The 25663-nt window shown below is 39.2% G+C and overlaps 1 protein-coding gene across 2 annotated transcripts in view; it reads left to right on the forward strand.

Annotated features, from left to right (window-relative positions):
- The first annotated feature begins 1506 nt into the window (after positions 1-1506).
- LOC117419813 (proline-rich protein 5-like) overlaps positions 1507-25663 on the forward strand; it is a 56347-nt gene continuing 32190 nt past the window's right edge. The window contains exons 1-3 of one of the 2 annotated variants that reach the window (XM_034033003.3): positions 1507-1939; positions 14449-14562; positions 18959-19039. In XM_034033003.3, the coding sequence (XP_033888894.1) occupies positions 14459-14562; positions 18959-19039 (185 nt within the window). In that variant the 5' untranslated portion in view covers positions 1507-1939; positions 14449-14458. Of the gene's footprint in view, positions 1940-14416; positions 14563-18958; positions 19040-25663 lie in introns of those variants that run through there. The other variant, XM_034033002.2, reaches the window with a different exon arrangement.

Genomic DNA, 25663 nt, shown 5'->3' on the forward strand with positions numbered 1-25663 from the left:
ACGAATCTTGCAGTTTAAACGTGGATGTGTGGCTTTCAAGAGAAGGGGATTGCGGGGCAGATACATTGTTGATTAACAAATCCACAGTTTGTTCTACGAATTCACAGAAAAACGGTTTATTCTCAACAAAACCACAGAACAATTCAACAGAAAAGCGAATACCATTTTATTACGCAACGATCATTTCGACAGTTAATTAATTATAGTATTACACATTTGAAACGTAACACTTAGAAAAGGGCTCGCGATTTCAGTTTAGCATTTCACATTTCATATAGCTTTTGCATTTCAAACCATTGTCCAGACAAGCTTAAAGCCTTTTCCAGCATACTGGTGCTATAAGAGAAGGAACGTATTTCTACCATAAAAACAGTCATAAAACCAAACCACCACACTGCAGAACCCTGCCTCAGTTCCCAGGCCAGGCATTTTATTATGACGAGGTACTTGAAGGTCAAAAGTAAAGAAAACAAAGCCAAACACAAAACAGCTGAAACAGTGAAAAGTGGTCTGTAAATAAGGTGCAGTAAATGTTATTCTCAAGGAGGAGGTCCAGTCTGCTGCATTTACTTTTTGTTTGTTGTGGGTTTTTGCCTTTGCTTTTCCAAAGACTTTTTTTTTCTAGGCCATGTAGAGGTGGGAAAAAATATTGGAAACACCTACACTATGTAGCACACACTTTTGTACAAGGGTTGTCCTGTCCCTGCGTGATGGTTTAATTATGCAAACGGATACCTTGCATGCTCTCTGTAAGACAAAAAAGCTGTTGGAAATTGGTTTCAGTCATGATTAGCAAGACAACAGAGATCGGTTGGCAGGTGCTTTCAAATTGAAGACGTCAAAAATACTGATTTATACACAAGGACCTTAAAAGAGGTGACTCACTGGGCCATTCTGGAGTCTTTTCTGTCAATTTCTATCCCCAACTTCCCTCTATTGTTTCAATAAAATCTTATAATTAAAACATTGTTTAATTGAGGAGCCCCACTTTTTGAACCAAGGTTTCACTCTTAGTATAACAGAACCCTTTGATTAAATTGCAGTTATTCATGTATGACTGAGTACAAAAAAAAGTGAAATAGTTACAGAAAACAAATAAATAAAAAAGTTAAATGGTTGATGGTGTTCAACAGAGGGGATTCTGATAAAGAGAGGCGGAACCTTGTGTACCAACAATTATAACCATAGTTAACAAACTGAACTATGACCAAGGGCTATGAAGTTCAGAAACGGCTAAACTACGTACAAATGTATAGTGTGGACACCAAGACATTCTGGAAGCAACTGTTTCTTTACAGACGTTTTTGTGTTTGAGTTTTTTTTTCTTTTCTTTTTAGAAATTATTTAGAAAAAAGGTGTTTTCTGGAAAATCTCAAATATGCAAACGACCCCGACAAACACAAACTTTCCAGGGCCATATTAAGACCAGTGCGAATAAAAGCTACTTGGCTATTCAGAGCCCGTCCCATTTTTTTCTGGTAAATAAAACAAAAGTACTGTATTTATGCTTGTTTTTGTAGAGAGGCGGATGTAGCCTGAACTCTGGTCTGGCAGATCTCCAGCGGTAGTAAGAGGCTGCAGTGTGCGTTTGTGGTTTGGTACAGCACCTTCCAACAGACACACACGCACACCGAGACAGTGGCTGGCACTGACAAGGCGAAACAAAACAATAATACAAAATAAAGCAAGAAAGAATGGAAACAAAATCGAAATAAAAGATCCCTGAGTGTCGATATTGGAAACGACTCGCTTCGGTCTGGAAATGATCAAGACTGGGTCGCTATTACTTTCCGATTCCATAATATTAACCCATTGACCGATCGTGCGTTTTTAAATGATGTATTATATTCGATGTGTCTTTTCCAGTTGTTGGTACCTCATGACTGCCGCTGACATCCAGTCCTGTCACCTTTCGCAGACGCTGTAAGAAAAAAAAACGGTAAGTCGCTCTCTATGCTATTTTACTGTGAGATTGAAGAACGTGTTTGGCATTCTGTTTTTGCTCAAGATACACGCTAAATATTAATTTGAGTGAACGTTCGTGTTAATCCTTTGCTTAATTGAGTACGTTTTGTTTGGTTATTTAAAAAATGGACGGAACTACACGACACAGCCACAGTCACAGACAACGTATTTTGTTCTTCTATTAGGTGCTGAATTTGCACGGAGACGTCTGATAGTTTAAAGAGACAGAGCTACTTTTTAGACAAAAAGCTCAAAACGGCCTTCTAGTATTTTGTGTTTCTGTCGAGAGGACACAGGGAGTTCATACTCAATGCACATATAAGGATGCACATACAGTGATAGTATTAATTATGCCATAAACTAATTTCGACCTTTTTAAATGCATTGTTGATTAAAACGGGGTGTGTACAGACTAGTACACGGGGACAGACAGCGTCTCTGGGGTTGTATGTTATTTTCTAGACGTCTGCTTTTCAGCCAGCCTAGTTCATGCCACACCGAAGCACTCTCAAACTTACCTGCTGGACAGAAAGATACTGTGCACTTACACCTTTTATTTGTTTGTTGTGCCTTTTTCCAAAATCCTTTTTGTTTATTATCAGACAGCAGAGGGCACCATTGCTGCTGTTTTAATAAGTCAGAGAAATGACAAAGGACAGAAACACACATTGAAATAACAAAGGACAGAAACATAGTGAAATGACAAAGGACAGAAACACACAGTTAAATGGCAAAGGACAGAAACACACAGTTAAATGGCAAAGGACAGAAACACACAGTGAAATGACAAAGGACAGAAACACACAGTTAAATGAGTTTCGGAAGCATCTGTGAAATGATTGCCACCATACACTGGCCCAATGGGCATGCTGTTGCTAATACTGGCAGTGGAAGCAGTTGGTTATATGTGACTTTTCCAAGCTCTGCTGTAGCTAGAGAAGCAGAACACAAACTAAAAAGGTCTTTTTTTTCTTAATGTTTTTTGTTAGACCATTTTTTAGTGTCAGTGAAAGAAAGGCAATGGCTTTGTCTTTAGCAGGGGACAGCGGTACTGTGCCATAACAATACTTACATTATCATGAGGTGGGAGTGAGAACAATGTAATGGATGAAAATAATATCTTAGACTGACAAACCCAGTGATACAAATATGAATACTTTCCATTGTGCCTCATAGACATGGGTGTTGTTTACCCTTATAAAAGTTCACCATAGCAAAGTGTAATAAAGCATCGTGAAAGCATGTCAAGCCCAGCGGGGTATGGTAAAGCATATTTAAAACCGTTGCAAACCACGGTAAACTCTGGTAAATGCACAGTATATGGGACAAGCAAGGAAAGCTGCAAAATGAGAGTGCTGGTTTACCATGGCAACCCCTTTTAAGTGTAATTCCAAACCCTCCATAACCTGGTTTTATCAGGTATGACCCTATACACCCATTCTGTATACTGGATCCTGATAGTCTGTTCAGCCAATCCGTGGTTCTTGCTGAATTCATGTGTTAGAACTCTAAGGTTTGTGAATGAAGATGAACATGAAATTAACGCCTTTGTTACGCTACAAGGATGAGACCAGACCAGTGTTTACCATTTATTAGTTCCAAATACCCACCTTATATTCTGCATTGTTTAGATACAATACATGCTAATAGAGATAGGCAATTGATCAGATTACCTGAATTCCTGGAGAAAGCCCTCAGACTGATACACCGATGATCTGGAGGTACCGGCAGTTTCTCTGTCTGTGTCGCCTCTATGCCTGGTATTTATAGTAGGCTCAGAACATCTGTGACTACAGTTTTTTTTATATCTTACTAAATTATCATTAGAAATTAGTTATTTAGCTGTTAATCGATTAAAGTGCAACCAACCACAAACTACTCTATTTTACAATGTTACTGTGGTTAATTGTTTACCATATTTTTTCCTTTCCCATACATTTCTGTACATGATTTCCAGTCTACAATCATTTTAAACCTAAGTTACCTCAGAAACTCTACTTCTGCCACCTCCAGCAAACAGGTTTAACATTGTATTTTCACTACAGAGCTGCATCCAATCATATTCCTGCGACATGTCACAAGGTGCCCTCTATCGAGCACTAGACAGAAGACGAGAGCAGAGGAGAGGTCTTCATGAGTCACATCCATTGTTAGTGGCTACATTACAAAACCTGACAATTCAGATATCATCCTATTATTCATATTTTTATACTGATAATTTGTCAGCTTGAAATGACATGAAAAATATTCACATTTCTTTCCACATACCTTGCAATGTATTGTTAGTGACACGTAAATAGTGTAGAACTGACAAAATCATTCTATAAATCATTCCTGTTGTTCACTTCCATTTGTTATGTGTGTCTCAAATGTTCAGTCCCTGTTATTGTTAACATAACGTTTTTTCTTTATTTTCAAACGTGATATTTGGCACTACAGAAGGTTAAAGAAATCTCTGTTTGCAAGCATTGTTTTTAGACTGTCTTGCACTTCCTGGGGTGAAATGACCCAGACCCAAGTATAAGATACTTCCTCTGAAAAAGGAAGAGAACATTCAGACTTGCTTCAACCTATGGTGGTAACAGATATCATGTTTTAAAATGAAAATGCATATTTGCTATAACGTGTTTCTTTCAAAACTGCACACTTAAGACCTATGTAGCGAATGGAAGTTCAAAATAGGTCTTATTTATGGCATTATTTTGCTAGCTACAGCTTTAATTACAAGTGGAAGAATCAAATCAGATGATTACAAACAACCAAAAATATAATGATAGAAAAACAAAAAACAAATATTCACAATTGTGTTTCCATAATTGGTAAAACTGTAAAATAATTGCTGCAAATTCATAATGGATTCCGACTGAATCCACAGGAATAACACCTGAATGTCTTCTGCACTTCCTGTGAGTTCTGAACTCATTCATTTTGAATTCTGCCCTGTTAATCCGTGTGGATTTAATTACCTTTATTCATTCCATGGTCGTTTGTAACAAATAATGTTGATCATGTAGTATAAGGCGTCAGGCATGAATTAACACTTCTCACAGGCCTTATACATGTGATCAACATAATTTGTTACAAATGAACATGGAATGATTATGAGGAATTAAATCCACATGGATTAACAGGGCTGAATTAAAAATGAATTACTTCAGAACTCTGATGAAGGTACTCAGGTGTTATTCCTGTTGGATTCAGCTGGAAATCATTAGGAATCTGCAGTCATTATTCTAAAATGTTACCCCATAATTATTTCCTGTCTTGGGTTTCTACATTACAACAAAGAAAGAAGATCGCTTTTGTCATTTCGTCAGCATCCAGCGCGGTGATTTTAATAATACATGGCTATACTTAAAATAAATAAGCATATTTTTGTGCTGGATATTTCTTGAGCCTGTTAATTGGGCTTCTTTTTTTTTAAATATGCTTCCTCTGGCACTATATCTGGGCTGTCTTAGTTAATATTGAGAAATTCTCAACAACACCAAATGCACAACGGGCTTGATGAAATCATATTGTGTGTCCCTCTGCATTGTGCTAATTACATTACTTTTATTAGGCAATGTGCTTCGCTGCCTTATTACATCTAATGAGAAGTCAAGAGCTGGTTAAGAAAAGGCAATACGAGGACACATGAGTCAAATAGACTGCTGTGATTAGTGATTCATCCTCTGCACTGCTTTTGTAACCCTTTTCTGCTCAATGAAGATGTTTATTGTAACTTACTGGATAAAGACTGCAAGGGCAGTAGCAAGGAGAGAGGTGGATTATTCGGGGAAATTAAATGTTGCATCTCAGTTGGTCTGTTGTGGATTAACCATAGTTTACCACAGTTTTCCATGTTTTTTTAATATGTTTACCATACCTCGCTATAATTTAAAGCTTTACACTTTGCTATGCCTTTACTGTGGGGAACTTTTATAAAGGGTGCTGTAAAATTCTCTAAAAATCAATCTGTGGCTCATCCCTGCAGAGTATCTCGGTTTCTTCTGAAAAACAACGTTTCTCACTGTAAACTCATCGGCTCTGTCATATTGTCAGAAACAGTTTTGTTTTCCGCTGTTTTCGCCAATGGCTGCGTATGTATAGCGTTGTGCAAACGATGGTGTGTAAAAAAAGAAAAGTTGATAGTGAAAACCGTTCTGTTATAGAATAGATGGACTGCTTTATTTTGCCAAATCGTCCCGAAACTGTGGCTGTTTTAAAAAGTGGGAACATCAAGCGGCACTATAAAACAAAGCATTTGGATTTTGACCGTCAGTGTCCTCAGGGCTCCAGTTTAAAGTCAGAAAAGATCGCCGCTTTAAAAGGTGGTTATTTCCGGAGCACAAATATTATTTCCGGGGCTACAAGTGCTCAAGAGAAGGCAACCGAAGCATCATTTAGATGTGTGTGGATATTGGAAAAACACAGAAAATCTTTTACAGACATGGACATGTAATAAAGCATTACATGGTTACCACAGCAGAAACCCTTTTTGCCGAGACTAAGAAAGATGTTGTTGATGTCTTCAAACAATCGCCTCTGTCAAACACAACAGCTATTCAGCGCACTGTGTTAATTGCACAGGATGTTTTTAAGCAGTTGTGTGAAAAAAATTAAAAGAGGCACATTTTCCGTAGTGGTGGATGAATCCTGCGACACCAGTGACACAGCTCAGCTGGCCTTGTATGTTCGTTTTTTTGATCAGGAAACATTTGTGGAGAATTTCTTGACCCTGATACCACACAACAATCGCACAACAGGTGAGTATTTGTTTATTCAAACCTTCTTGTCCAGTGAGGGTATTCACATGAGTCAGATACTGTCAATCACAACTGATGGTGCTCCTGCCCTGACCTGCAGACACAGAGGGCTTGTAAAACGTCTGCCAAATTTGAACCCCAATTTGATTTCCTAGCATTGCATAATCCACCAGGCTGTGCTTTGTGCAAAGCTTAGCGATGAGTGTGCTGCTGTAATGTCAATGGTGATAAAAATTGTGAACTTTCTTCGATCCAAGTCAACATTGCAACGCAGGCAATTTAAGAGCTTTCTGTCTGAAGTATCTGCCGATTATGATAACCTTTTGGTGCACAGTAACATCCGCTGGCTGAGCAGAGGGAAAGTCCTAAAGAGGGAAATTAGAGTTCATGTTGAAGAATCTCTGCATAAAATGCCCCGTCAAAAAGCAGAACTCATTTTTGAGGGTTGGCACAAGTATTAACTCTGGCCTTCCTTGTTGATTTTACAGACCATTTGAATGATTCCAAAGCGTCAAGGGCGAAATTGCAATGTAGTTGATCTCCACAGCACTATTGCCTCATTTCAGTACTAACTAAGTCTCTTCTAGAGTGATCTGGAAACTGGAGTGATGTTACATTTTCCGATGTTGCTAAGTTGCAGAGGTATTGCAGATGTCAATCAGATGGTGTCATCCCTTGACAGGCTATGTCAAAACATATTGCAGGCAAATGACACTGAAGCCAAAGCCTCCTTTCCAGATGTTGATAAAGTGCAACTGCAATTGGAACTCACTGATCTACAAGCAGACGAAGTGCGACACAGCGACACTTCTGCTGAAGCTTTTTGGCCAACCCTTGTGCTAGACTCTAAAGCCCCTTTCACACTGGCATGCTCTATGCGGGTCGGCTATGCGATTTCACACTGCTTTTGATAAACCAGGGTCGACCTGGGTGATAGAAGCAAATACACAACACGCGCAGTGGCCACTGAGTCCCGGGGGGGGGTGGGGGGGGGGGGGGGGGGGGGGTTGGGCCACACGGGCCACACGGGCCACACGGGCCATGGCCAGACCACTTTTAAGCAGGTAAATGGAAAAAAAATCGCTCTAAAAAAATACGGCCCCTGTTTCTTCATCCCAAAGCAATCTGGCTCATGGTATGTCTCAATCAATAAAAATATGGCTAAACAGAAATAACAGAAATGTTCCTTGCAGAAGAGAAACTTTCAGGCAGACATGGCTGTTTGTTATTTTGTCGGCTTATGAACGGCTGTCATGGATTTTGTCTCGCTCGACCTGGGTCAAAGCCTGTCGACCCACATCATGAGGTGGGTCGCTGCGACCCAGGCGCGTGGTTTCACACTACGCAGGACGAAAAATTATTGACTACCCCTACATTAACCTGTCCCTGTGCAAAAGTGTGCCCCCAGTGGATGTAAGAAATCAATGCATCACTCTCCTATAACAATTACAGATTGCAGGTACAAGAAGAAATGCACATTAAATTATTATTCCTCAAATAGTTCCATATGTTGCATTATAGTCTGGACTAGATCTTTCAGCCAATCAGAGTGCACGTTTTAATCCGAGTGCCACTTTTAGATGTTGTTTTCTCCATGTCAGCACAGTTGATGTCACCTGGTTTAAAAAATCATGCCTGAGGCACCTCTAGGAATCCCATTCAACTGCAAAGTCCAATCAAATCGGTGACATCACAATGGACCACATACCTCAGCCACTTACAGTATTCTCTTCCTAAACGTTTTCCCTCTTTTCAATGAAATTGACAACGGACTAAATAAAGGTTGGTAATGATCAGTAAACAAAAGTAGCTGGATTTCTAACTGGTGTGTTAATAATAAAGCCGTAAATAATAGTTATATTCTGTCATACACAGACGTTCGGCGTCCTAAAACCCTATATTAGGATCTGATGTGCAATGCCCTTCACAATGTATTTCTGAAATATAGCCTGACACCGGGTCATTGCCTTTCTCAAATGATAGGAGTGGTTATGCATTCCGTCACAGCATTGGACCAGACTCCTCCTCTTGTATTTTGTATCCATGGCAAGCAGTAATCCTGAGAGTTGTTTTTTCATACAACTGCAAGCACCTGGCTAATTGGAATATAACCAATTAGTTTCAGAGGCAGCAGGTTCATTGCTGCTAGCTATAGCTTTGTTAGGATTGTAACCCTTTGAAATCGAGTGGGTAGCCTCAAAGTATTGCAGCCCGCATGCAGAATGAAATGAATGAAGGAAACTGACTCAAAATGAATTATTATTGCAATGAATCTCTTTACAACGATAGAGCTGTTGTTAAATAGTGAGTTTATCAAGGTTGGTTTTGTTCCAGGTATTACAGGGTGTTTTGTCAGCATGTCAATAAAGAAAGTATTAGATGAGTCTGGCCAGCAGCCATTATTCACCAGTCTTTACACAGAGCGCAGGGCAAGCAGAATTGAGAACCCCGTACCGGGGTGATGGTGCAAGCTTACCCCCACCCGAAATCCCATTATTCTCTCAGGAACACGTTGGTCTTTTAAAATGCAGGAAACAGTCACTTGGTAGTGTTCACAGGTATAAATATTTATTTTGGCACTGGATACAGCACACAAATTACAACTGACTAACACAGACTAGCAGATTGTACCTTCAATGACATTCCCCAGACAAGATCAAGGCTGACCTAATAATTCTCTCTCCTAAAGAAAGACACAGCATTTTATAATCCCCAGCCCTGCCTACTCCTAACAGGATTAGTTATTCAATAAACATTTTTTTAAAAACAAACTCTTATTTTACATTCATACATTCATAATTCATTAAATCGAAAATCAATTTTTCAATCAATTCCATTCCTCATACAGTAGAATAACAATCACAATAATAATTACAATAACAGGCAATTCAATATTACAGTAAGGGTCTCACCCTTACAAACCCCCTATACTGTTCTCACAATGACTGATTTAAATGTGCTGATCAGATAAAACACTGTCATCTCTACTCACACAATCCTAGTACAAACCCAGGCTGCTTTCAGAAATGCCATTATGTTCTGTTTTGTGGTGCAATAGTTAATAAGCTTCCAAGTCGGTTTCAAATAGATGTCATGCCTGATTACGTAGTAGTAAGCCTACTAGGTATTATGTCTGCCAATTTATATACAGTATTTTCCATATATAATTAAATTCTGTTTACATACAGCGTTATTCACAAATAAATGTTACCCACATTTCACAGGTCAGACCCGCAAAATGACATTAAAACCTGCAGACCCACGACAGTAAGATTCGATTTAAGGTCAATCTTGTCTGGTTCCCGGCCTTTGGTCAGATTAATCATTGTCCAATATGTTCTCGAGGTAGGGGGTACCCTGCTCATAACCCCTCCATTCTTTAATTCATTCCAATGTTTTGAAAGGAGAAACCTCATAATAAACATACACATTTTCCATGGTTAGGGACATGAACACATGCTAACAATGTCCTAAATTAAGACAGCTGTGGTCAGTCACGCCATTGCCATATTAAAGAGATTAAAGCAAATTTCCAGTTTCTTGCTTCCTGAAAAAACTAAGCAGTTGTACTGTACACTGCTTCATGCAGTCACTGGCTTTTTACAGTGTGATATACCCATCTGGGTTTCATTGTATGTTACTGTATTTAAACTTTTAATTAGGGCGGTAAAGCACGGAAATATTCAACTAACATCTGACCCAGACTCAGCTTTGAAACAAAAATGTGCTTCTCAGTTTGAATTATCCTTCCCTAAGTAATGCAGTTTCGCTAAAGCTGAGGAAACACAAAGCTACTTTTTTCAGGACTAGAGACTTGAAACCTGGTTCCAGGAGACCTAGTTTGAGGCAACTTTGATGTCTTTTATACCTGCCGACAAATACTTCTTAAAGCCAATTACTCAGCAAATACGAGCATCAGCACAGCCCTAATATTAGTATTATTTGGCATAAGGTCATTCATCCACATCCACCCTCTAGAACTAAATCTAGAAATAAATATAAAGCTCCGATAATCACTGAATTATTTGTATTTTGGAAGAAATCCATTGTGTACCTTTAAAAGTTGAATCCTAAGCCCTAAATATCTTCTTTGTCTTGTGCAAAGTAAGCACTCTTGGAGTTAACATGCATTAAAGCACATCTCTGATGGGTGGCATGAGAAGTGTGTGGGTTTCAGAGTGAATTTTCAGCCAGCTTTGCTTTTAACCCTTGTGCTTCTGAAAGCAGTAGATCTGGCTCTGCCATGCAAAATGATTGTAGGATCTGCTGACTACTTAGCTGTCATAGGAACCGACTCCACGGTGCCCCGGGGCTCAAGCACCCATGGGGCCTAATAAGTGGGTGCTCAGCACCCATCCCACCACCGTTTTGGTTTTATGTGATAAAGGCGATTAATGATCTGCCAGGTTGAGAGGAACGGTAGTTTCTCGCTCCAAGTTATCAGCGAGAACTGCCAGACTCTCTATACAGCAGGGATAGTTTACGTGTTTTCAGGGTATTGGCACAGCAAAAGTAAATCAGCCAAAAGCACCATTTCACTTTTAATTTGTAGTTCCCAACACTCTTATGTGAAATGTAGAAAGAATACACTTATTGTGACATCTATATCATTTATATTACATTATTTATTTCTCTTTTAAAATGGAACATTTGCCTGCAAAAAATATCTTTTGGCATGGGATTTGAAACTAGAACCTTCAGTTTGTAAGCGCGTTGTGTTACTGTTATCAGTGCTACACGATTAGTTGAGAAAACAAGCAGTATGTTGAAAGATGAAGTCAGCCAGCTGAGAATTCCTGGGCCACTTATTTTTTACACCAAGCAAATAGGCACAACTGTAAAAGCGGTCAAGGTTGCCCCAATTGTTTCTACTAAACGGCTTGTGTTTTTTAGGCACAATAATAAAAGCGGGTCGAACTTGCATTAAAAACACAAACCAAGTTGGCCTCCATCGGTTTTACAGTTGTGCCTTTGCTTTGTGCTGGGCAAGGTTGCCCCAATGGTTTCTTGAAGCTTGTGTTTTTGATATCTCTACTTTAAATGGCTGGGCACTTTTGAAACTTGGCATTTTTTCTACGTTTCCAGTGTGTTTTTGTTTCAGATTAAAAATGTTGCCCTGAAATCCGACTCAAAGAAATGACCACAAATCCATTTCTCAGTCCATGCCAATACAGTTCAGTCACACTGTAGTGTGGATGCTTCACAATCAGAACTATTGGAGCTGTTCAAAAGTAAAACATTAAAGCCGTGCGTTAGTCAAGAGCTTCCTGTTTTAATTTTACTGTTTCATTTTCCAGACTTTATTTTCACCTATTCATCCAGCCCCAGTGCTTGTTGTATCACATCCTGTAGCAGACCCCTGAATGAGTTCAATACCAGCAGCACAATGCTCTCAAGAGGGCACCCACTAAACCTGCCTCTCTGCAACACTCTGCCTCTAGTGGATGTAAGGAATACACCAGTAAGAACTACAACAGTGCAGAGTGTTGCAGGGGGGACAGGTTAACGGATACACTCTGGTGTACCAGCTGTACTTAGAGAAAAGATGTGTTTGAGAGCTCTATTGAAGCCACAGGGGTGGTTTGAACTTCTGGGCCCCCAGGATGTGACGACTGAAACAGAAATAATATACTAAACACGAGATTAGTTAAGATAACCAAGTTGCTCTTTAATTCTGTGCTACTTTGCCACATTTAATACATGGTGTGTTCCAGTTTAAATGACTTCACTGCTGATGTCAGCTGAGATCACATACCACTCATCTGGGAATAAAACATCTATTCATTTCACACACTCTGCTGGGCCAGACAGAAGACATGACCTTTAAACAGGAGACTGGTGGTTTCACCCAGATAAACCACCATCTTAAGGTTTTTTTTTTTTTTCTGGTATGTTTTATGGAGTTAAAAGTAAACCCTCAGCATGTCATCGCCTCTGATATGTTAGCAAGGATGTTTTAATGGTCATTGCACAGGCTTGCTCATGATTCAACATAACATTTGATTATTTTCTAAATGTTATTCAACAAATCATAACATGCAATCTTTATAAAGTTATTCATTCAAGCCCAAACATGATATGTAAAAAAAGTATAATCAAATCATAAAAATAATGAGTTTATAATAATAGAGTTGCACAGGATTGCATGGGAGGAATATCTGGATAACAATGGTTTTGTTGTTATTTTGCTGTGATTTTTGTAGCCAGATCATTTAAAAAAAACAGCCACAATCCCAAAATGAATTCAAGTGGAAAGCCACAGGAACAGCAGCTAGTCCACTGGATTCAGAGGAATTTGTGGCCATTATTTTAAGTGTAACCTGAGAGGAGAAATCTCAAAGAGCAGAGGACTGGGAAAATGCACGACTTCAGATACCATTCAGCACGCATCGCTTTAAAAAAATCAAAACAACAACAAAAAAAAAAACCACACCATTTAATAAATGTTTTGTTGCATATCTCAAAGTAGGGTGACCAGATTTCAAAAGCTCAGTTCCAAGTCACATATGTTTTAAACTATACAATGTTTTTGTTTTTTTTAAGCATGCTTAATCCCTATTACTATTTTCACTTAAACTTAAAAAAAAAACAACAGCCTCTGACTGCTGCTCAACCACTGTACCTTCCCTTACCAATTCATGGTCTTGTTTATGTTATAACCTATGCATTGTGATTTTTCACTCTTAATTTGTAATTTTGACTTTAAATTTAGTACAGTAACCTGTATGAAAAATATTATTTTGCTGATGTTTAGAGATGCTATCTGGCAGCGTTGCAAAAGTTTTGGGAAAAGACGTCGGGACGGCGCGACAGTTGATGGGAAAAGTGAACTGTCTGGTCATCAAACTCAATGTAAACAGCATACTTTGCGGTTATTCTATTGATGAGCTTGTTTTGTGTGTAATTTGTACCAGAAGGTGGCTGTATTTTCAAAACAAATGATGAATCTACGCTGTGGGATTTTTCTTGTCTAAATATAAAGCAAGCTAACAAACAACAGGAATGCAGTGTCTTGTAAACTAGTATAATGCTCTGTGTGGGCTTTGTATATCTGTGCTGGCCTTGATCCAGTGCAGGTGTCCAGGCACATGGGTTTTTTCTAAATAACACACATATTTTTGGTTTTTGAATCTGCAGTTTTATAGGCTTTTTGCATGTGTGTGTGTGTGTGTGTGTGTGTGTGTGTCCGTACGTGTGTGTTACAGAACTTTAGAGTCACATTACAGTGACTGTGGAATGCTGCGTCTTGTAGTCAAATGTGTGTGCGCGTTTCTGTGTGTGTGTCTGTATGTGAGTGTGTGTGGGTGTGTGTGTGTGCTTTTTTGTGTGTGTGTCTGTGTGGGAGTGTTTCTGTGCGTGCGTTTCTGTGTGTGTGTGTGTCTGTGTGTGAGTGTGTGTGGGTGTGTGTGTGTGCTTTTATGTGTGTGTGTCTGTGTGTGAGTGTGTGTGGGTGTGTGTGTGTGGTTCATTCTGACAATAGCTTCGTCTTGCCTCTGCGTCTGGAGCTGATGGAATGTGTGCAGTGGGTTTCATACAGTAACAGCTGGTGACACATTAACCCTGCTGCTCATGTGAAATGTCTCAGATATGCTGTGTATTGTTCAGAGCAGAGCATGCACCTTCTTTCAGCTGCTTCTTCTCATTCGTGGAACGGCACAGCTGTCCGAAGCAGAGATTATCTCTGACGAGTGTCCGAGTGCTTTCCTGTCTTTCTCACTATGAGGACTCTCTACAGGTTGAAGTTAATGACTTCCCCTAGCCTCAGCGACCTGAGCAAGAGTGAGAAGGCAGCCTTGGATGAACGGGGGACGCAGCACAGACGGGCCGGGGCCAACGCCACTTGGAACAGGTCAGGATTCTTTAATACTCCCTCTTTGTTACCCCCGTCCACTACGATAGGGCTGTCGGGAGCCATGCACCTGTGCACCTCATTCAGCTCCGCAGTATGTCTCTTTTCATTGAGCTTTGAAGGCTGGACAGTCTGTTGGTGTGAGTATGCAAAATTGCAATGGATGTTGTGTGTGTAGAAACATGATGTGTTTAATAAAAAGGAGCCCCTGTGCTGAGAGCCGCGACCCAACAGCTCTGTACTACTGTGGGAAAAGATACTTTGTGAGACCGTGATGCAGAAAGCAAATTTAAAATTTAAAGTTTGTTTCCAGCCACAATCACTGTGTGGGGAACCGGGATCGTGGTTTAATATCTAATTCGCTGAAGGGATCAGGGATTCGTAAACCTTCTTTTGTAGTATGAGCAGAGCACCAGCGTTTTCACTGCAACCTTTTATTTCTAGCTGTATTTTACACTGCTATTAGAAACCTTTCAGTACCATCAGCCAATCAGCTTCCAGCTCTAACGGGATTCTATCAGACGGTGGATACCCGTTGCTACGTTACAGCATCAACTGTGAATCAAATTTAAAATCAATCCGTGCAGGTACTGGCTTTTTCATTATGCTCCAATCTGAGTTGATCCGGGTTCTCCTGCATTCCCTCCCCCGGGAGTTTTCAGCGGATGTTGCAGGTTCTTTCCCAGCAAGCCTTGCGGCTAAGGTCACATTGATATGTATACAAAACTGAAACGATGGATGCTTTTGCTTTGCTTCCGATAATCCTAATGGTACGTGAATATTAAAGCACAGAGAAACCTGCTCACCATGGATGTAGATTAAAATGTTCACGCACACTCGTCACTTGATTGGCCAGTGTTGTGACGTACACACCCACTCGTCACTTGATTGGTCAGTGTTGTGACTTACTTCCAACCATCCCGCTTTGGGAAAGGGTGAGAAAAAAATGAGGGCCCGCTCGGATTGGCAGCCAATTCGGGTCGGCTAAATTACCATGGAAACACAGAATCGGGGGCAGCAGGGTTTTCAACCCGGGTAGAGTACTCACGGAAACAAGGTAGAAGAGATTGATGAAATCCAGGGGAATTGCCACCAATCAGATCAACCCATTAGAATCACACAAAAAAAACCTGTGCAATTTCATTTTCTTAATGGTTTTAAAAACGTACATTTTCCTCTGTCAAAATGTGCGTTTACCTTTTCCCTTGCTTCAAGAAAGAGTCCTAAAAGTGTTCCGTGATAGATGAACTAAGATGGATTGGTGATTCAAATAGTGGATCGCAATTTCATCCTTTTGACTTTTGCAGAAACTCTTAAAATGTGTTATACAGCCTCCAAATAATGTGGATTTTTAATCTAAATGTAATATTAATATTACTGCATGAAATACAAATACATTGAAATGAGGGGTTAGACATTTTATAATGCCAGCGGTATAAAGATCAAACACTGTTTAGGTCATTAAATGGACCCCAATGTCTTCTGAGGCAGAAAAACACAGGGATGATTTCACTCGATTTAACTTTAAAATGTAAGTAAAATCGATCAAATTGGTTTAGCATTACAATTGTTATTGAAGCATGACTGAGCAGTGAAAAAGCTGCCTGTTTACTGCAGCACAGTCCTTTGAACCACTACAGAGGACTGTCTCTGGCATTTTACAAGAGCCACAGTTGGGTTTTATTAGAGCATTTTACAGTGCTGTAAAATGCTCTGTTAAAATGATTCAGAGACTATTCATAGAGTGTATGCTGAACATGCAATTTAGCGCCCTTACTGGAGTAGCACAAGTGTGCTGCCTTCTCTTTTTTGTTTCTCACACAGTGGCTCAGAATGATGAAAGTCCAGACAAAACCTTCTGCCTTCTGAGTGTGGCTCGCTTCTGTCTTTAGATTTGAAATGAGATTAAAGATACGTTTTCTCATAGTTTATAAAAAGATTCAGTGTAAATGCGTTTTTCCACTGAACAAAACAGCTAAACCAATGAAAAAGTAAACATCCACGTAACATATTAAAACAGTATGGAATTAACTGGAATAAACATGACATCTTTATTTTAAAAAGAGCTAAATTAGGGAGATTGTATTTACCGATCATTTAAGGGAGACAAAACCAAACCAGGTTACTACAGACCAATAAGCCTGACTTCTATTATATGTAAATGTATGGAAACTATAATAAGATCCAAAATGGAAAATTACCTATATGGTAACAGTATCCTGGGAGACCGTCAGCATGATTTTAGGAAAGGGAGAATGTGTCTAACTAACCTGCTTGATTTTTTTGAGGATGCAACATTGACAATGGATAATTGCATAGCATATTACAGGGTTTATTTAGATTTCCAGAAAGCTTTTGACAAAGTCCCGCATAAAAGATTAATTCTCAAACTGAACGCAGTAGGGCTTCAAGGAAATGCATGCACATGGATTAGGGAGTGGTTAACATGTAGAAAACAGAAAGTACTGATTAGAGGAGAAACCTCAAAATGGAGCAAGGTAACTAGTGGTGTACCACAGGGATGAGTATTAGGTCATCTGCTATTCCTAATCTACATTAATGACCTTGATTCTGGTATAGTAAGCAAACTTGTTAAATTTGCAGATGACACAAAAATAGGAGGCGTGGCAAACACTGTTGCAGCAGCAAAGGTCATTCAAAATGATCTAGACAGCATTCAGAACTGGGCAGACACATGGCAAATGGCATTTAATAGAGGAAAGTGTAAGGTACTGCATGCAGGCAATAAAAATGTGCATTTTATAAATACCATATGGGAGGTACTGAAATTGAAGAAGGAATCTATGAAAAAAGACCTAGGAGTTTATGTTGACTCAGAAATGTCATCATCTAGACAATGTGGGGAAGCTATAAAAAAGGCCAACAAGATGCTCGGATATATTATGAAAAGTGTTGAATTTAAATCAAGGGAAGTAATGTTAAAACTTTACAATGCATTAGTAAGACCTCATCTAGACTGTTGTGTTCAGTTCTGGTCACCTCGTTACAAAAAGGATATTGCTGCTCTAGAAAGAGTGCAAAGAAGAGCGACCAAAATTATTCTGGGATTAAAAGGCATGGCGTATGCAGACAGGCTAAAAGAATTGAATCTGTTCAGTCTTGAACAAAGAAGACGACGCGGTGATCTGATTCAAGCATTCACAATTCTTAAAAGGTATTGACAATGTCGACCCAAGGGACTTTTTTCGACCTGAAAAAAGAAACAAGGACCAGGGGTCACAAGTCGAGATTAGATAAAGGGGCATTCAGAACAGAAAATAGGAGGCACATTTTTACATAGAGAGTCGTGGGAGTCTGGAACCAACTCCCCAGTAATGTTGTTGAAGCTGATACCCTGGGATCCTTCAAGAAGTTGCTTGATGAGATTCTGGGGTCAATAAGCTACTAACAACTAAACGAGCAAGATGGGCTGAATGGCCTCCTCTCGTTTGTAAACTTTCTTATGTTCTTCTTATGTTCTTAAGTGCCCGCTACAATGGATTGATAAAATGATACTGCTTAATTTTCTTTAAATAAGTGCTTCTTCTTCTTCTTCTTCTTCTTCTTATTATTATTATTATAACTGACCCCCCTTGTGCTAAGAATGTGCTTTACCAGACTGCAGTTCCAGTGATTTACCTTGTGGTGTGCTTTACCAGACTGCAGTTCCAGTGATTTACCTTGTGGTGTGCTTTACCAGACTGCAGTTCCAGTGATTTACCTTGTGGTGTGCTTTACCAGACTGCAGTTCCAGTGATTTACCTCATGGGCATGTGCCTTACCATACTTGTGCAAGTACTACACTTTGCACAATTTACTGCAGGAAACTTGTAGAAGGGTGCACCCTAGAGTGAAACTCTTTGATCAGTACTCTATAAGCATGGTTACTTCACTATTATACTGTAAATCATGTATAAGAAATCCACCAGTAAGCAGTAAAAAAAAAAAAAAAAACCTTATATAGATGCCATCTCCTGCCATTCGAATAATACAGATTTTGTTAGCAGCAGTTTGGGTTAAATCTTTATTTTTGTAATTTATTATACGTGAATGTGTCGTGTGTAATAAAGACACATCATTATCACAGTTTGGACAGCCCAATATCTTAAACAACAGACATTCTCAAAGTTATTTACTCAAAATCTTTGTTTGTATTTGTATTTTAAAAATGAATAATAAACAATTTCAGACTAATCACGAGCCCCTTCATGAAATGTCTGACTTTTATATTTCTGGGTTGGTAGCTTTATTGGGTGTGTTTCTGCAATCTGAAAAAAATCATGCTAAAGACAGTTTGGAGTAAATGGCTTTGAGAATCTAGACCATGGCAAGGTGTTATACACAACACGCTACCTCGGATTTCTGAACTTTTTAATAATGAACTCCTCTTTTTCAGTATCCACAATGGAGTGATTTCTGTGTTCCAGAAGAAGGGGCTACCAGAGAACGAACTGTACACCCTCAACGAGGGTGTGAGGTGAGTGCGACACACATTCAGAGATAGAAGCTGCTTTCTGGTATTTGTATAGTGCTTGTCATTTTATATTTAATCTGTAATCTGCACTGGAGTTTACTGGTTGGTAATAGCAGGTAAAGCGTGAGTAGCTACAATGACTTCTTCTGAATTAGTTACTCTCCCCCCTTACCTTTTTTTATGATGTTTGAAATCATTCCGAGTGGATCTTTTTTCAATAACTCAAAAATTGTGTTTTTTAAACTGTTGATAAGTCCTGAATTCATGAGCTTGTGTTCAGTTCTAGTTGTAGGCTAGATCATCCAATGTGTCATTATATTAGTGCGTACCAGCGCCATCTAGTGGACAGCTACTGTATTCTGCAAAACAAAAGGAAACTTGATCCAAAGTGGCAGATCACTAAATGGCGCTAGCTCTTACTTTGGCTGATCTAGCCTGTGGTACATGCATCATTGGCAGACAACCAGAACTGAAGTGCAGCCCATGAGCTCACAGTCAGCATATTAAGGTAGACTTATACAACATTAAGCAAACTAAAACACTGTGTTTGCAATAACAATCACTAATCGGTAGAAAAAAACAACATTTAAAGCTACTTTAATTCAAAATAATGGTGAGACTGAGAGAACACCATATGTGTCTTCACCAAAGATAACGAAATGCATTTCAAAAAGAAATGTGTTTATACACCCCGGTATGAAATCTAATACAATTTGGAAAAAAAAGATTGTTGAAGTTAGCTGCCATAGATTCATATCAACACAGCCTGCATATGCAGTGATAACAATAGGTGTGAACAGACTATAAAGACAACAGCAAGCATGGAAATGTATGACACTAGGTGTGAGGTTAACAGCTCTGTGAACTTGTTAACTTCTCACATATACACCAGAAATTACAAAGTTTAACCCCAAAAAAACGGATGATTTTCTTTGAATTTCAGGTTATTTTGTGTTTCAATTTGCATAGTAATTGGCATTTATAAAAAGTGTCATTAACAGATTCTGCTGGGCTTTATTAACAGAGCAGCTATGGGCAGGAGAGAAGGTTTTATCACATTCTCACTACACACTGACACACACGCACAGACACACACACATACACGGACACACACACACCCACAGACACACACATCCATCATGCCAGAGCTCTTGTACTCCCAGGTAATTCTGACGGTGGCTCTTTTTACCCAAACACAAGTGTAATTATCGGTTTGTACAGTTTGAATTTCTCCGTGAAGCTATTGAGTTGTACATCCTCTTTCCATGTCTTCAGGCACTCTGGAGGTTTAAACTGTACCCCCTGTCTTTTTCTGATTAGTCTCTACTCACAAAACTTTTAAGGCCTGTTTCTAGGAATGGTTTGTTAAGTACTTTTGAAAGCCCATTTTGATTATTTTAAGTCAGCAGTACATTTTCCACCATTTTAGATAGTATCCAATTTTTCAAAGCACTGTTCAGCCTAAAAAAATCTCTTCAAAAAATAGTCCTAGAAAACATTCCATAAACCTAAGTAATAAATACTTTGTAAATTTGTCCAAGAACAGATTAATATTTACAGAGTTGATAGCCGGTACTCCAGTACATTTTGTCAAGTCAGTCTTTCTACTTAACCTAGGAATGCTACAGTTTTAGGTATTTACGTTTTTGGCAAATTAAGTAGTTAATACAAAAGCAGCCAGATCACCCGTATAAACAATACATTGTACCTTTCTGTGACAAGGATGGCTTGTGGTGATGTCAAACCAGATGAGAGACATAGTAATCCAAGGTATGAAGTGCTGCTGCACGTTTTTATTATAAATTATAAATAAAAGGTTTGAACAAAAAATACACTTTCTGAAACAAACGGCACGATGGCCAAAACACAGTGAACACGGAACAAACAAGTATCGGGCTGGTCTAAATCCAGCCCAAGTAGCAATTGTTTATATTTTTCTGAATCTTACTGTCTTTCTCACGTACCTCCTCTCGGTACACCCAACAACCCAGAGTGAGAGATTTCTCTTTTATGCTGGGCCCAGGCACAGTCTGCATGTGAGCTGCTTTGGCAAGGAAGGCAATCAATCCTCCCTTGCCAAAACAAATGTGCCCCACAAACACTCACTTTAAAACAATAATAACACATAACACAAAACATAAAATACGCACAGGGGCAGGGTGTACCCCGTCACACATCTGAAAACAGCTACCTAAAGGTAATGAATCTCCTCCTAGCGGCTGATCAGTGAATAATACTGACATCAGCATAAGCTACTTACCTCTCCATTACAGAGCTTGCTGTTCATTTGAATGTTAAGGCCTTTGTCTTTGAACCGTATGGTTTGCGGTTCGCGTCCAGCCCTTGCTTCCCATTCAATTCAATGTGTTTTTGGATGACACTACACATATTTTTTTTAAATATTGGCATCAGTATATAGCACATAAGAGAAAGCACACTTTCATATTATTGGTTGAGTATACAGTACTTGAAATGGCATTGAATTCTCATTATTGTAGAGTAGTACAGTACTGAAAAGTAACTTCACATTAAAGTAGACTAACGTTTTAACAACAACTCTATAACATTACAATACAGTAGAAATGAGAAAGTGGCTTAGATCATTGCATTTTGGCTATGGTGTTGCTTATACTACAGCTATGGCCAAAAGTTTAGCATCACCCTACAGAATTAACTGATTTTGCTTCATAAAGCCAAATGAACCTTTCTGAATAATGTTACATTAACATATTGAATTACATACATGGATTTCTAGGCATTCTTGTTTTCCTTATAGTATGGCTTACTGCTCTTTAGAGGTGTTAATAGGTTAGAATTTAAACGTTATCCAAACGTTAAGCATTACCAGAAATATGCATGTGAAATGCTGGCCTTAGTATTTCTACAGTGGTAACTGTGTAGTGTCAGGTTATTGATTTAATGTCCAGTGTTTATTCATTGTTTCCTCCATACACACATCAGTGTTGTACACTTGTAGTCTTATAGTAATTTATTTAAGTGTTCAGAACCCACTGCAGTGTTTATAAGAAATACATGACTTTCCTTTGATGTATCCAGTGTTGTCCATATCGCAGCTTTTTTTCCCTACATATTCCAATATGTTTTCATTCATACATCATAGGTAAACTAGGGAATTACTTTTTTTTTTTTTTTAACTTTTACTCTGGAGCGTTCGCCAGTTGAAAGAGATTTTTTTTATTCTGAACATCGCAGTGTTCCGAGTTCATCGTGCTCCCTCCTGCAACGATGGTGGTGATTGAAATGAGTGCCGTGTTGTGGGAACAGAAAACCAGCATTGTTGCAGGAGGGAGGGTGATCTGGATAGAAGACATTGTTTATTGCTCCTGAGTAAATGCTGATAAATGTTTTCCCAGTTGATTTATGAGCCTTGATGAGTGCGTCGGTAGTATGTTTCAAAATATAACGCTGCGATACAGACAGCACAGGACACCGCAAAGCTAGCGGAATGCACTCATGTAAAGTTTGCAGGGTGACTTGCACAGGAACAGGCAAGCTTTGCAGAACCCAGGCTAAACAGATATGTTTGTTCACTTCCTTGTTTGTTCCAGTTTGCTTCACCATACAAGGATAGTGAGTTTGCTAAATATAGATGTTTCAGCTGATATCTAAACCAGCTCCTTCCTTTGTCCTCTCAGCAGCACAAGCACTTGATTCGTTCAGATAACAATTGACTTGGGGGTTTGTGGCAGGATAGCGCTGTGGCCCCAGATGTTATCGTCAGGAAAGAGACTCCGGCAAGGAAGCTGCACATTTATTAATCCGTGCACATTTGTTATTAATCCCACAGTATCAGTGTACTAGCGTAGCAGGATCTCTGTGCAATGTTTGTTAAAAATGTTTTTGTTATCTCAGTGACCAGCGAGTGATTCAGGAGTAAGTAGCCAAATTAATTGCCTTTTTTACATTTCCCTTTGTTAAGGAGTTTGCATCAATCATTCTGAGGGTTCTGGGTTCTGTGGCTCCAATATTGAGTTATTATAATTTTTTCTCTAGATGTGCTTGGCTGTGAGCTTGTCACAGCAATAGAGCTCAAAGTGTTACAGAACACCCTGCAAATTTTACAAGAGTGCATTTCGCCTTCTGCCTGTGACAGTGACAGTGTGACCTTTGAACTCTGCAAGTCCCAACTACTCTACAGATATACAGACAGAGAGAGTAGGCGGGGCTGACAGTGTTGACAGGTAACATTCACATGCGTTGAATGGAAGGAGGAAGGGTGCTCCATGCCCAGCAGACCCGCGCAAGGCCAGTTTAAGGCAGACTAGAGCCGAGTCGAGTCATTGGGGAGTACACTCGAGTCGAGTGGAGTCTTTGACATGCGAAGCTCGAGTCGAGTCCAGTCAAGTCACTAAACTGCTCAAGTCGAGTCAAGTCGAGTCAAGTCGAGTCATTTTGAATCATTAGTTCTGACCAGTGCTTCATTTGTAAAGAAAGAGGTGCCAGGGCACAAGCAATGACAAACTTCAAGTTAAAGTTTTATGTATATGTATGTTAAAGTATAAGACGTGACCGGAAAGAAAGAAAAGAGAAACATTTTAAGCCTTAAAGTCTTTAACTAAGACTTTAAACATAAACCTGTCATTTCACAGACCCTGATTAGCACTGACCTTGGACTACCTAATATTAGTTTAGGTAAACTAAATGTTTGTAGTTTTTATTAGTTTGCATTAGCTTAACAAATGTGTACTGTAAACAATGTTTTATTCAGAATTGGATTTAAAGGGAAATTTAAAAATAGCTACAAAGAACCAACTCCCTTAAGAGATATGGTGTCCATAAATAAATAGATAAAATACATACAACCATACATTACATAACGAGAATAGTGAGCACCAAATACTTCCCAAATTATTTACTTTTCAAGCTTTCACTAGGCAAAATTTTACTTATTAGAAACGTTTTAGATGCATTCATTACCTTATTTGTGTGCTACCAAAACCTGAAAAATAACTCCTAATCAGTGAGTCACTTTGCATGTATCCTTACATCACCCCCCAAATAGGCAGTGTTATTAGATGCAGAAGGCAGGGCCATGGTTACTTACTAAATCATGTCACATTGCAGAGCCTGATCTTTAGTTTCATGAAGTATAAGAATGTATTATATCTGCTTCAGCTCTGCCTAGCTCATTAAGGTTAAGAGCAAGCACAGGACTGTAAAGACAAGCCCTGCCAATGCTATTGCAGTTACCAGTCATTTAAGAAATCACTCGGTTTTATAGGGTTGTGAGATAATAAAACCGTGCAGCATGTAGTTCTTCACACTGCGCTCATCACTGTGTTTACTTACCAGGTTATTGCTTTTATAATAAAGTCAATTTAGAGACAGAACAGCCTTCCGCATTTATTTAAAATCATGTCACAGTAGAACTTTTCAATCTACTCTCTGTCTATAGTGTAGTAGCTGGGGCTGGTAGATTTGAATGGGCATATTGTCACGTGACTTGAATGGAACAAGGAAGGTTGTTCTGTGCCGGCACTTAGGATTCTCCAGACAAGCTCAAAGCCAGGTAAAGGCAGAATTAGAGAGAAAAAAAGCAAAATATTGGAGCAGCATGACCCCAAACCACTCAGAATAACTGCAAAAAACATGAAATAGTAAGAGAAATGTAAAACCAAAAAAATAAAATGAAATGGTAATTAATTACTCCTTATTGATTGTTGGGTTGCTTTTTCTATCATAGTCTCAAGCCATTTAGGATTTACGTTGGAGTGCAACTTAAGCAGTTGTTTTTCAAATAAGTAGGACCTTTTTGGCATACAGATATATTCCATAAAGGTGTCAAGAATGTAACAAAATACTGTACAGTTGTTGTTTTAGTTGCATTCTTGAACTTCACACCATCACACTGAAGGCGTGGGTTGAACGGGTACAAGCCTACCTCTCTGGTCCCTGAGAGTACAACCCACGCCTTCTCATGTGGCACTGCAGGCTAGGCCGTTTCTCAATACAATTCCATTCTTGGGTGTACGACTGCAGCAAAGTCTATGCCTTCAGGATAGAGAAAAGAAAATGAAACACTGAGACAAAGTGAAACTTTCTAGGGGAGACGAATCGAGCTTTCAGAGTTCACCAAAACCGCAGCGTTGAGAGAGCCTAAGGGGCTTTTCTTCTGTTGTAAAAAACAAAGAAAAAAAAAAACAATAACAAAACTTAACAGTTCAACATTCTGGCCCCTGCTTTATACTGGTATCATCACCCTCTTGGATCCTCCTGTTCTTATACTGGTATCATCACCCCCTTCGATCCCCCTGTTCTTTATACTGGTATCATCACCCTCTTGGATCCTCCTGTTCTTTATACTGGTATCATCACCCTCTTCGATCACCCTGTTCTTTATACTGGTATCATCACCCTCTTCGATCCCCCTGTTCTTTATACTGGTATCATCACCCCCTTCGATTGCCCTGTTCTTTATACTGGTATCATCACCCCCTTCGATCCCCCTGTTCTTTATACTGGTATCATCACCCCCTTCGATTGCCCTGTTCTTTATACTGGTATCATCACCCCCTTCGATCCCCCTGTTCTTTATACTGGTATCATCACCCCCATCGATCCTCCTGTTCTTTATATTGGTATCATCACCCTTTTCGATCCCCCTGT

The sequence above is a fragment of the Acipenser ruthenus genome, chromosome 14 (assembly GCF_902713425.1).
Source record: "Acipenser ruthenus chromosome 14, fAciRut3.2 maternal haplotype, whole genome shotgun sequence".
NCBI lineage: Eukaryota > Metazoa > Chordata > Actinopteri > Acipenseriformes > Acipenseridae > Acipenser > Acipenser ruthenus.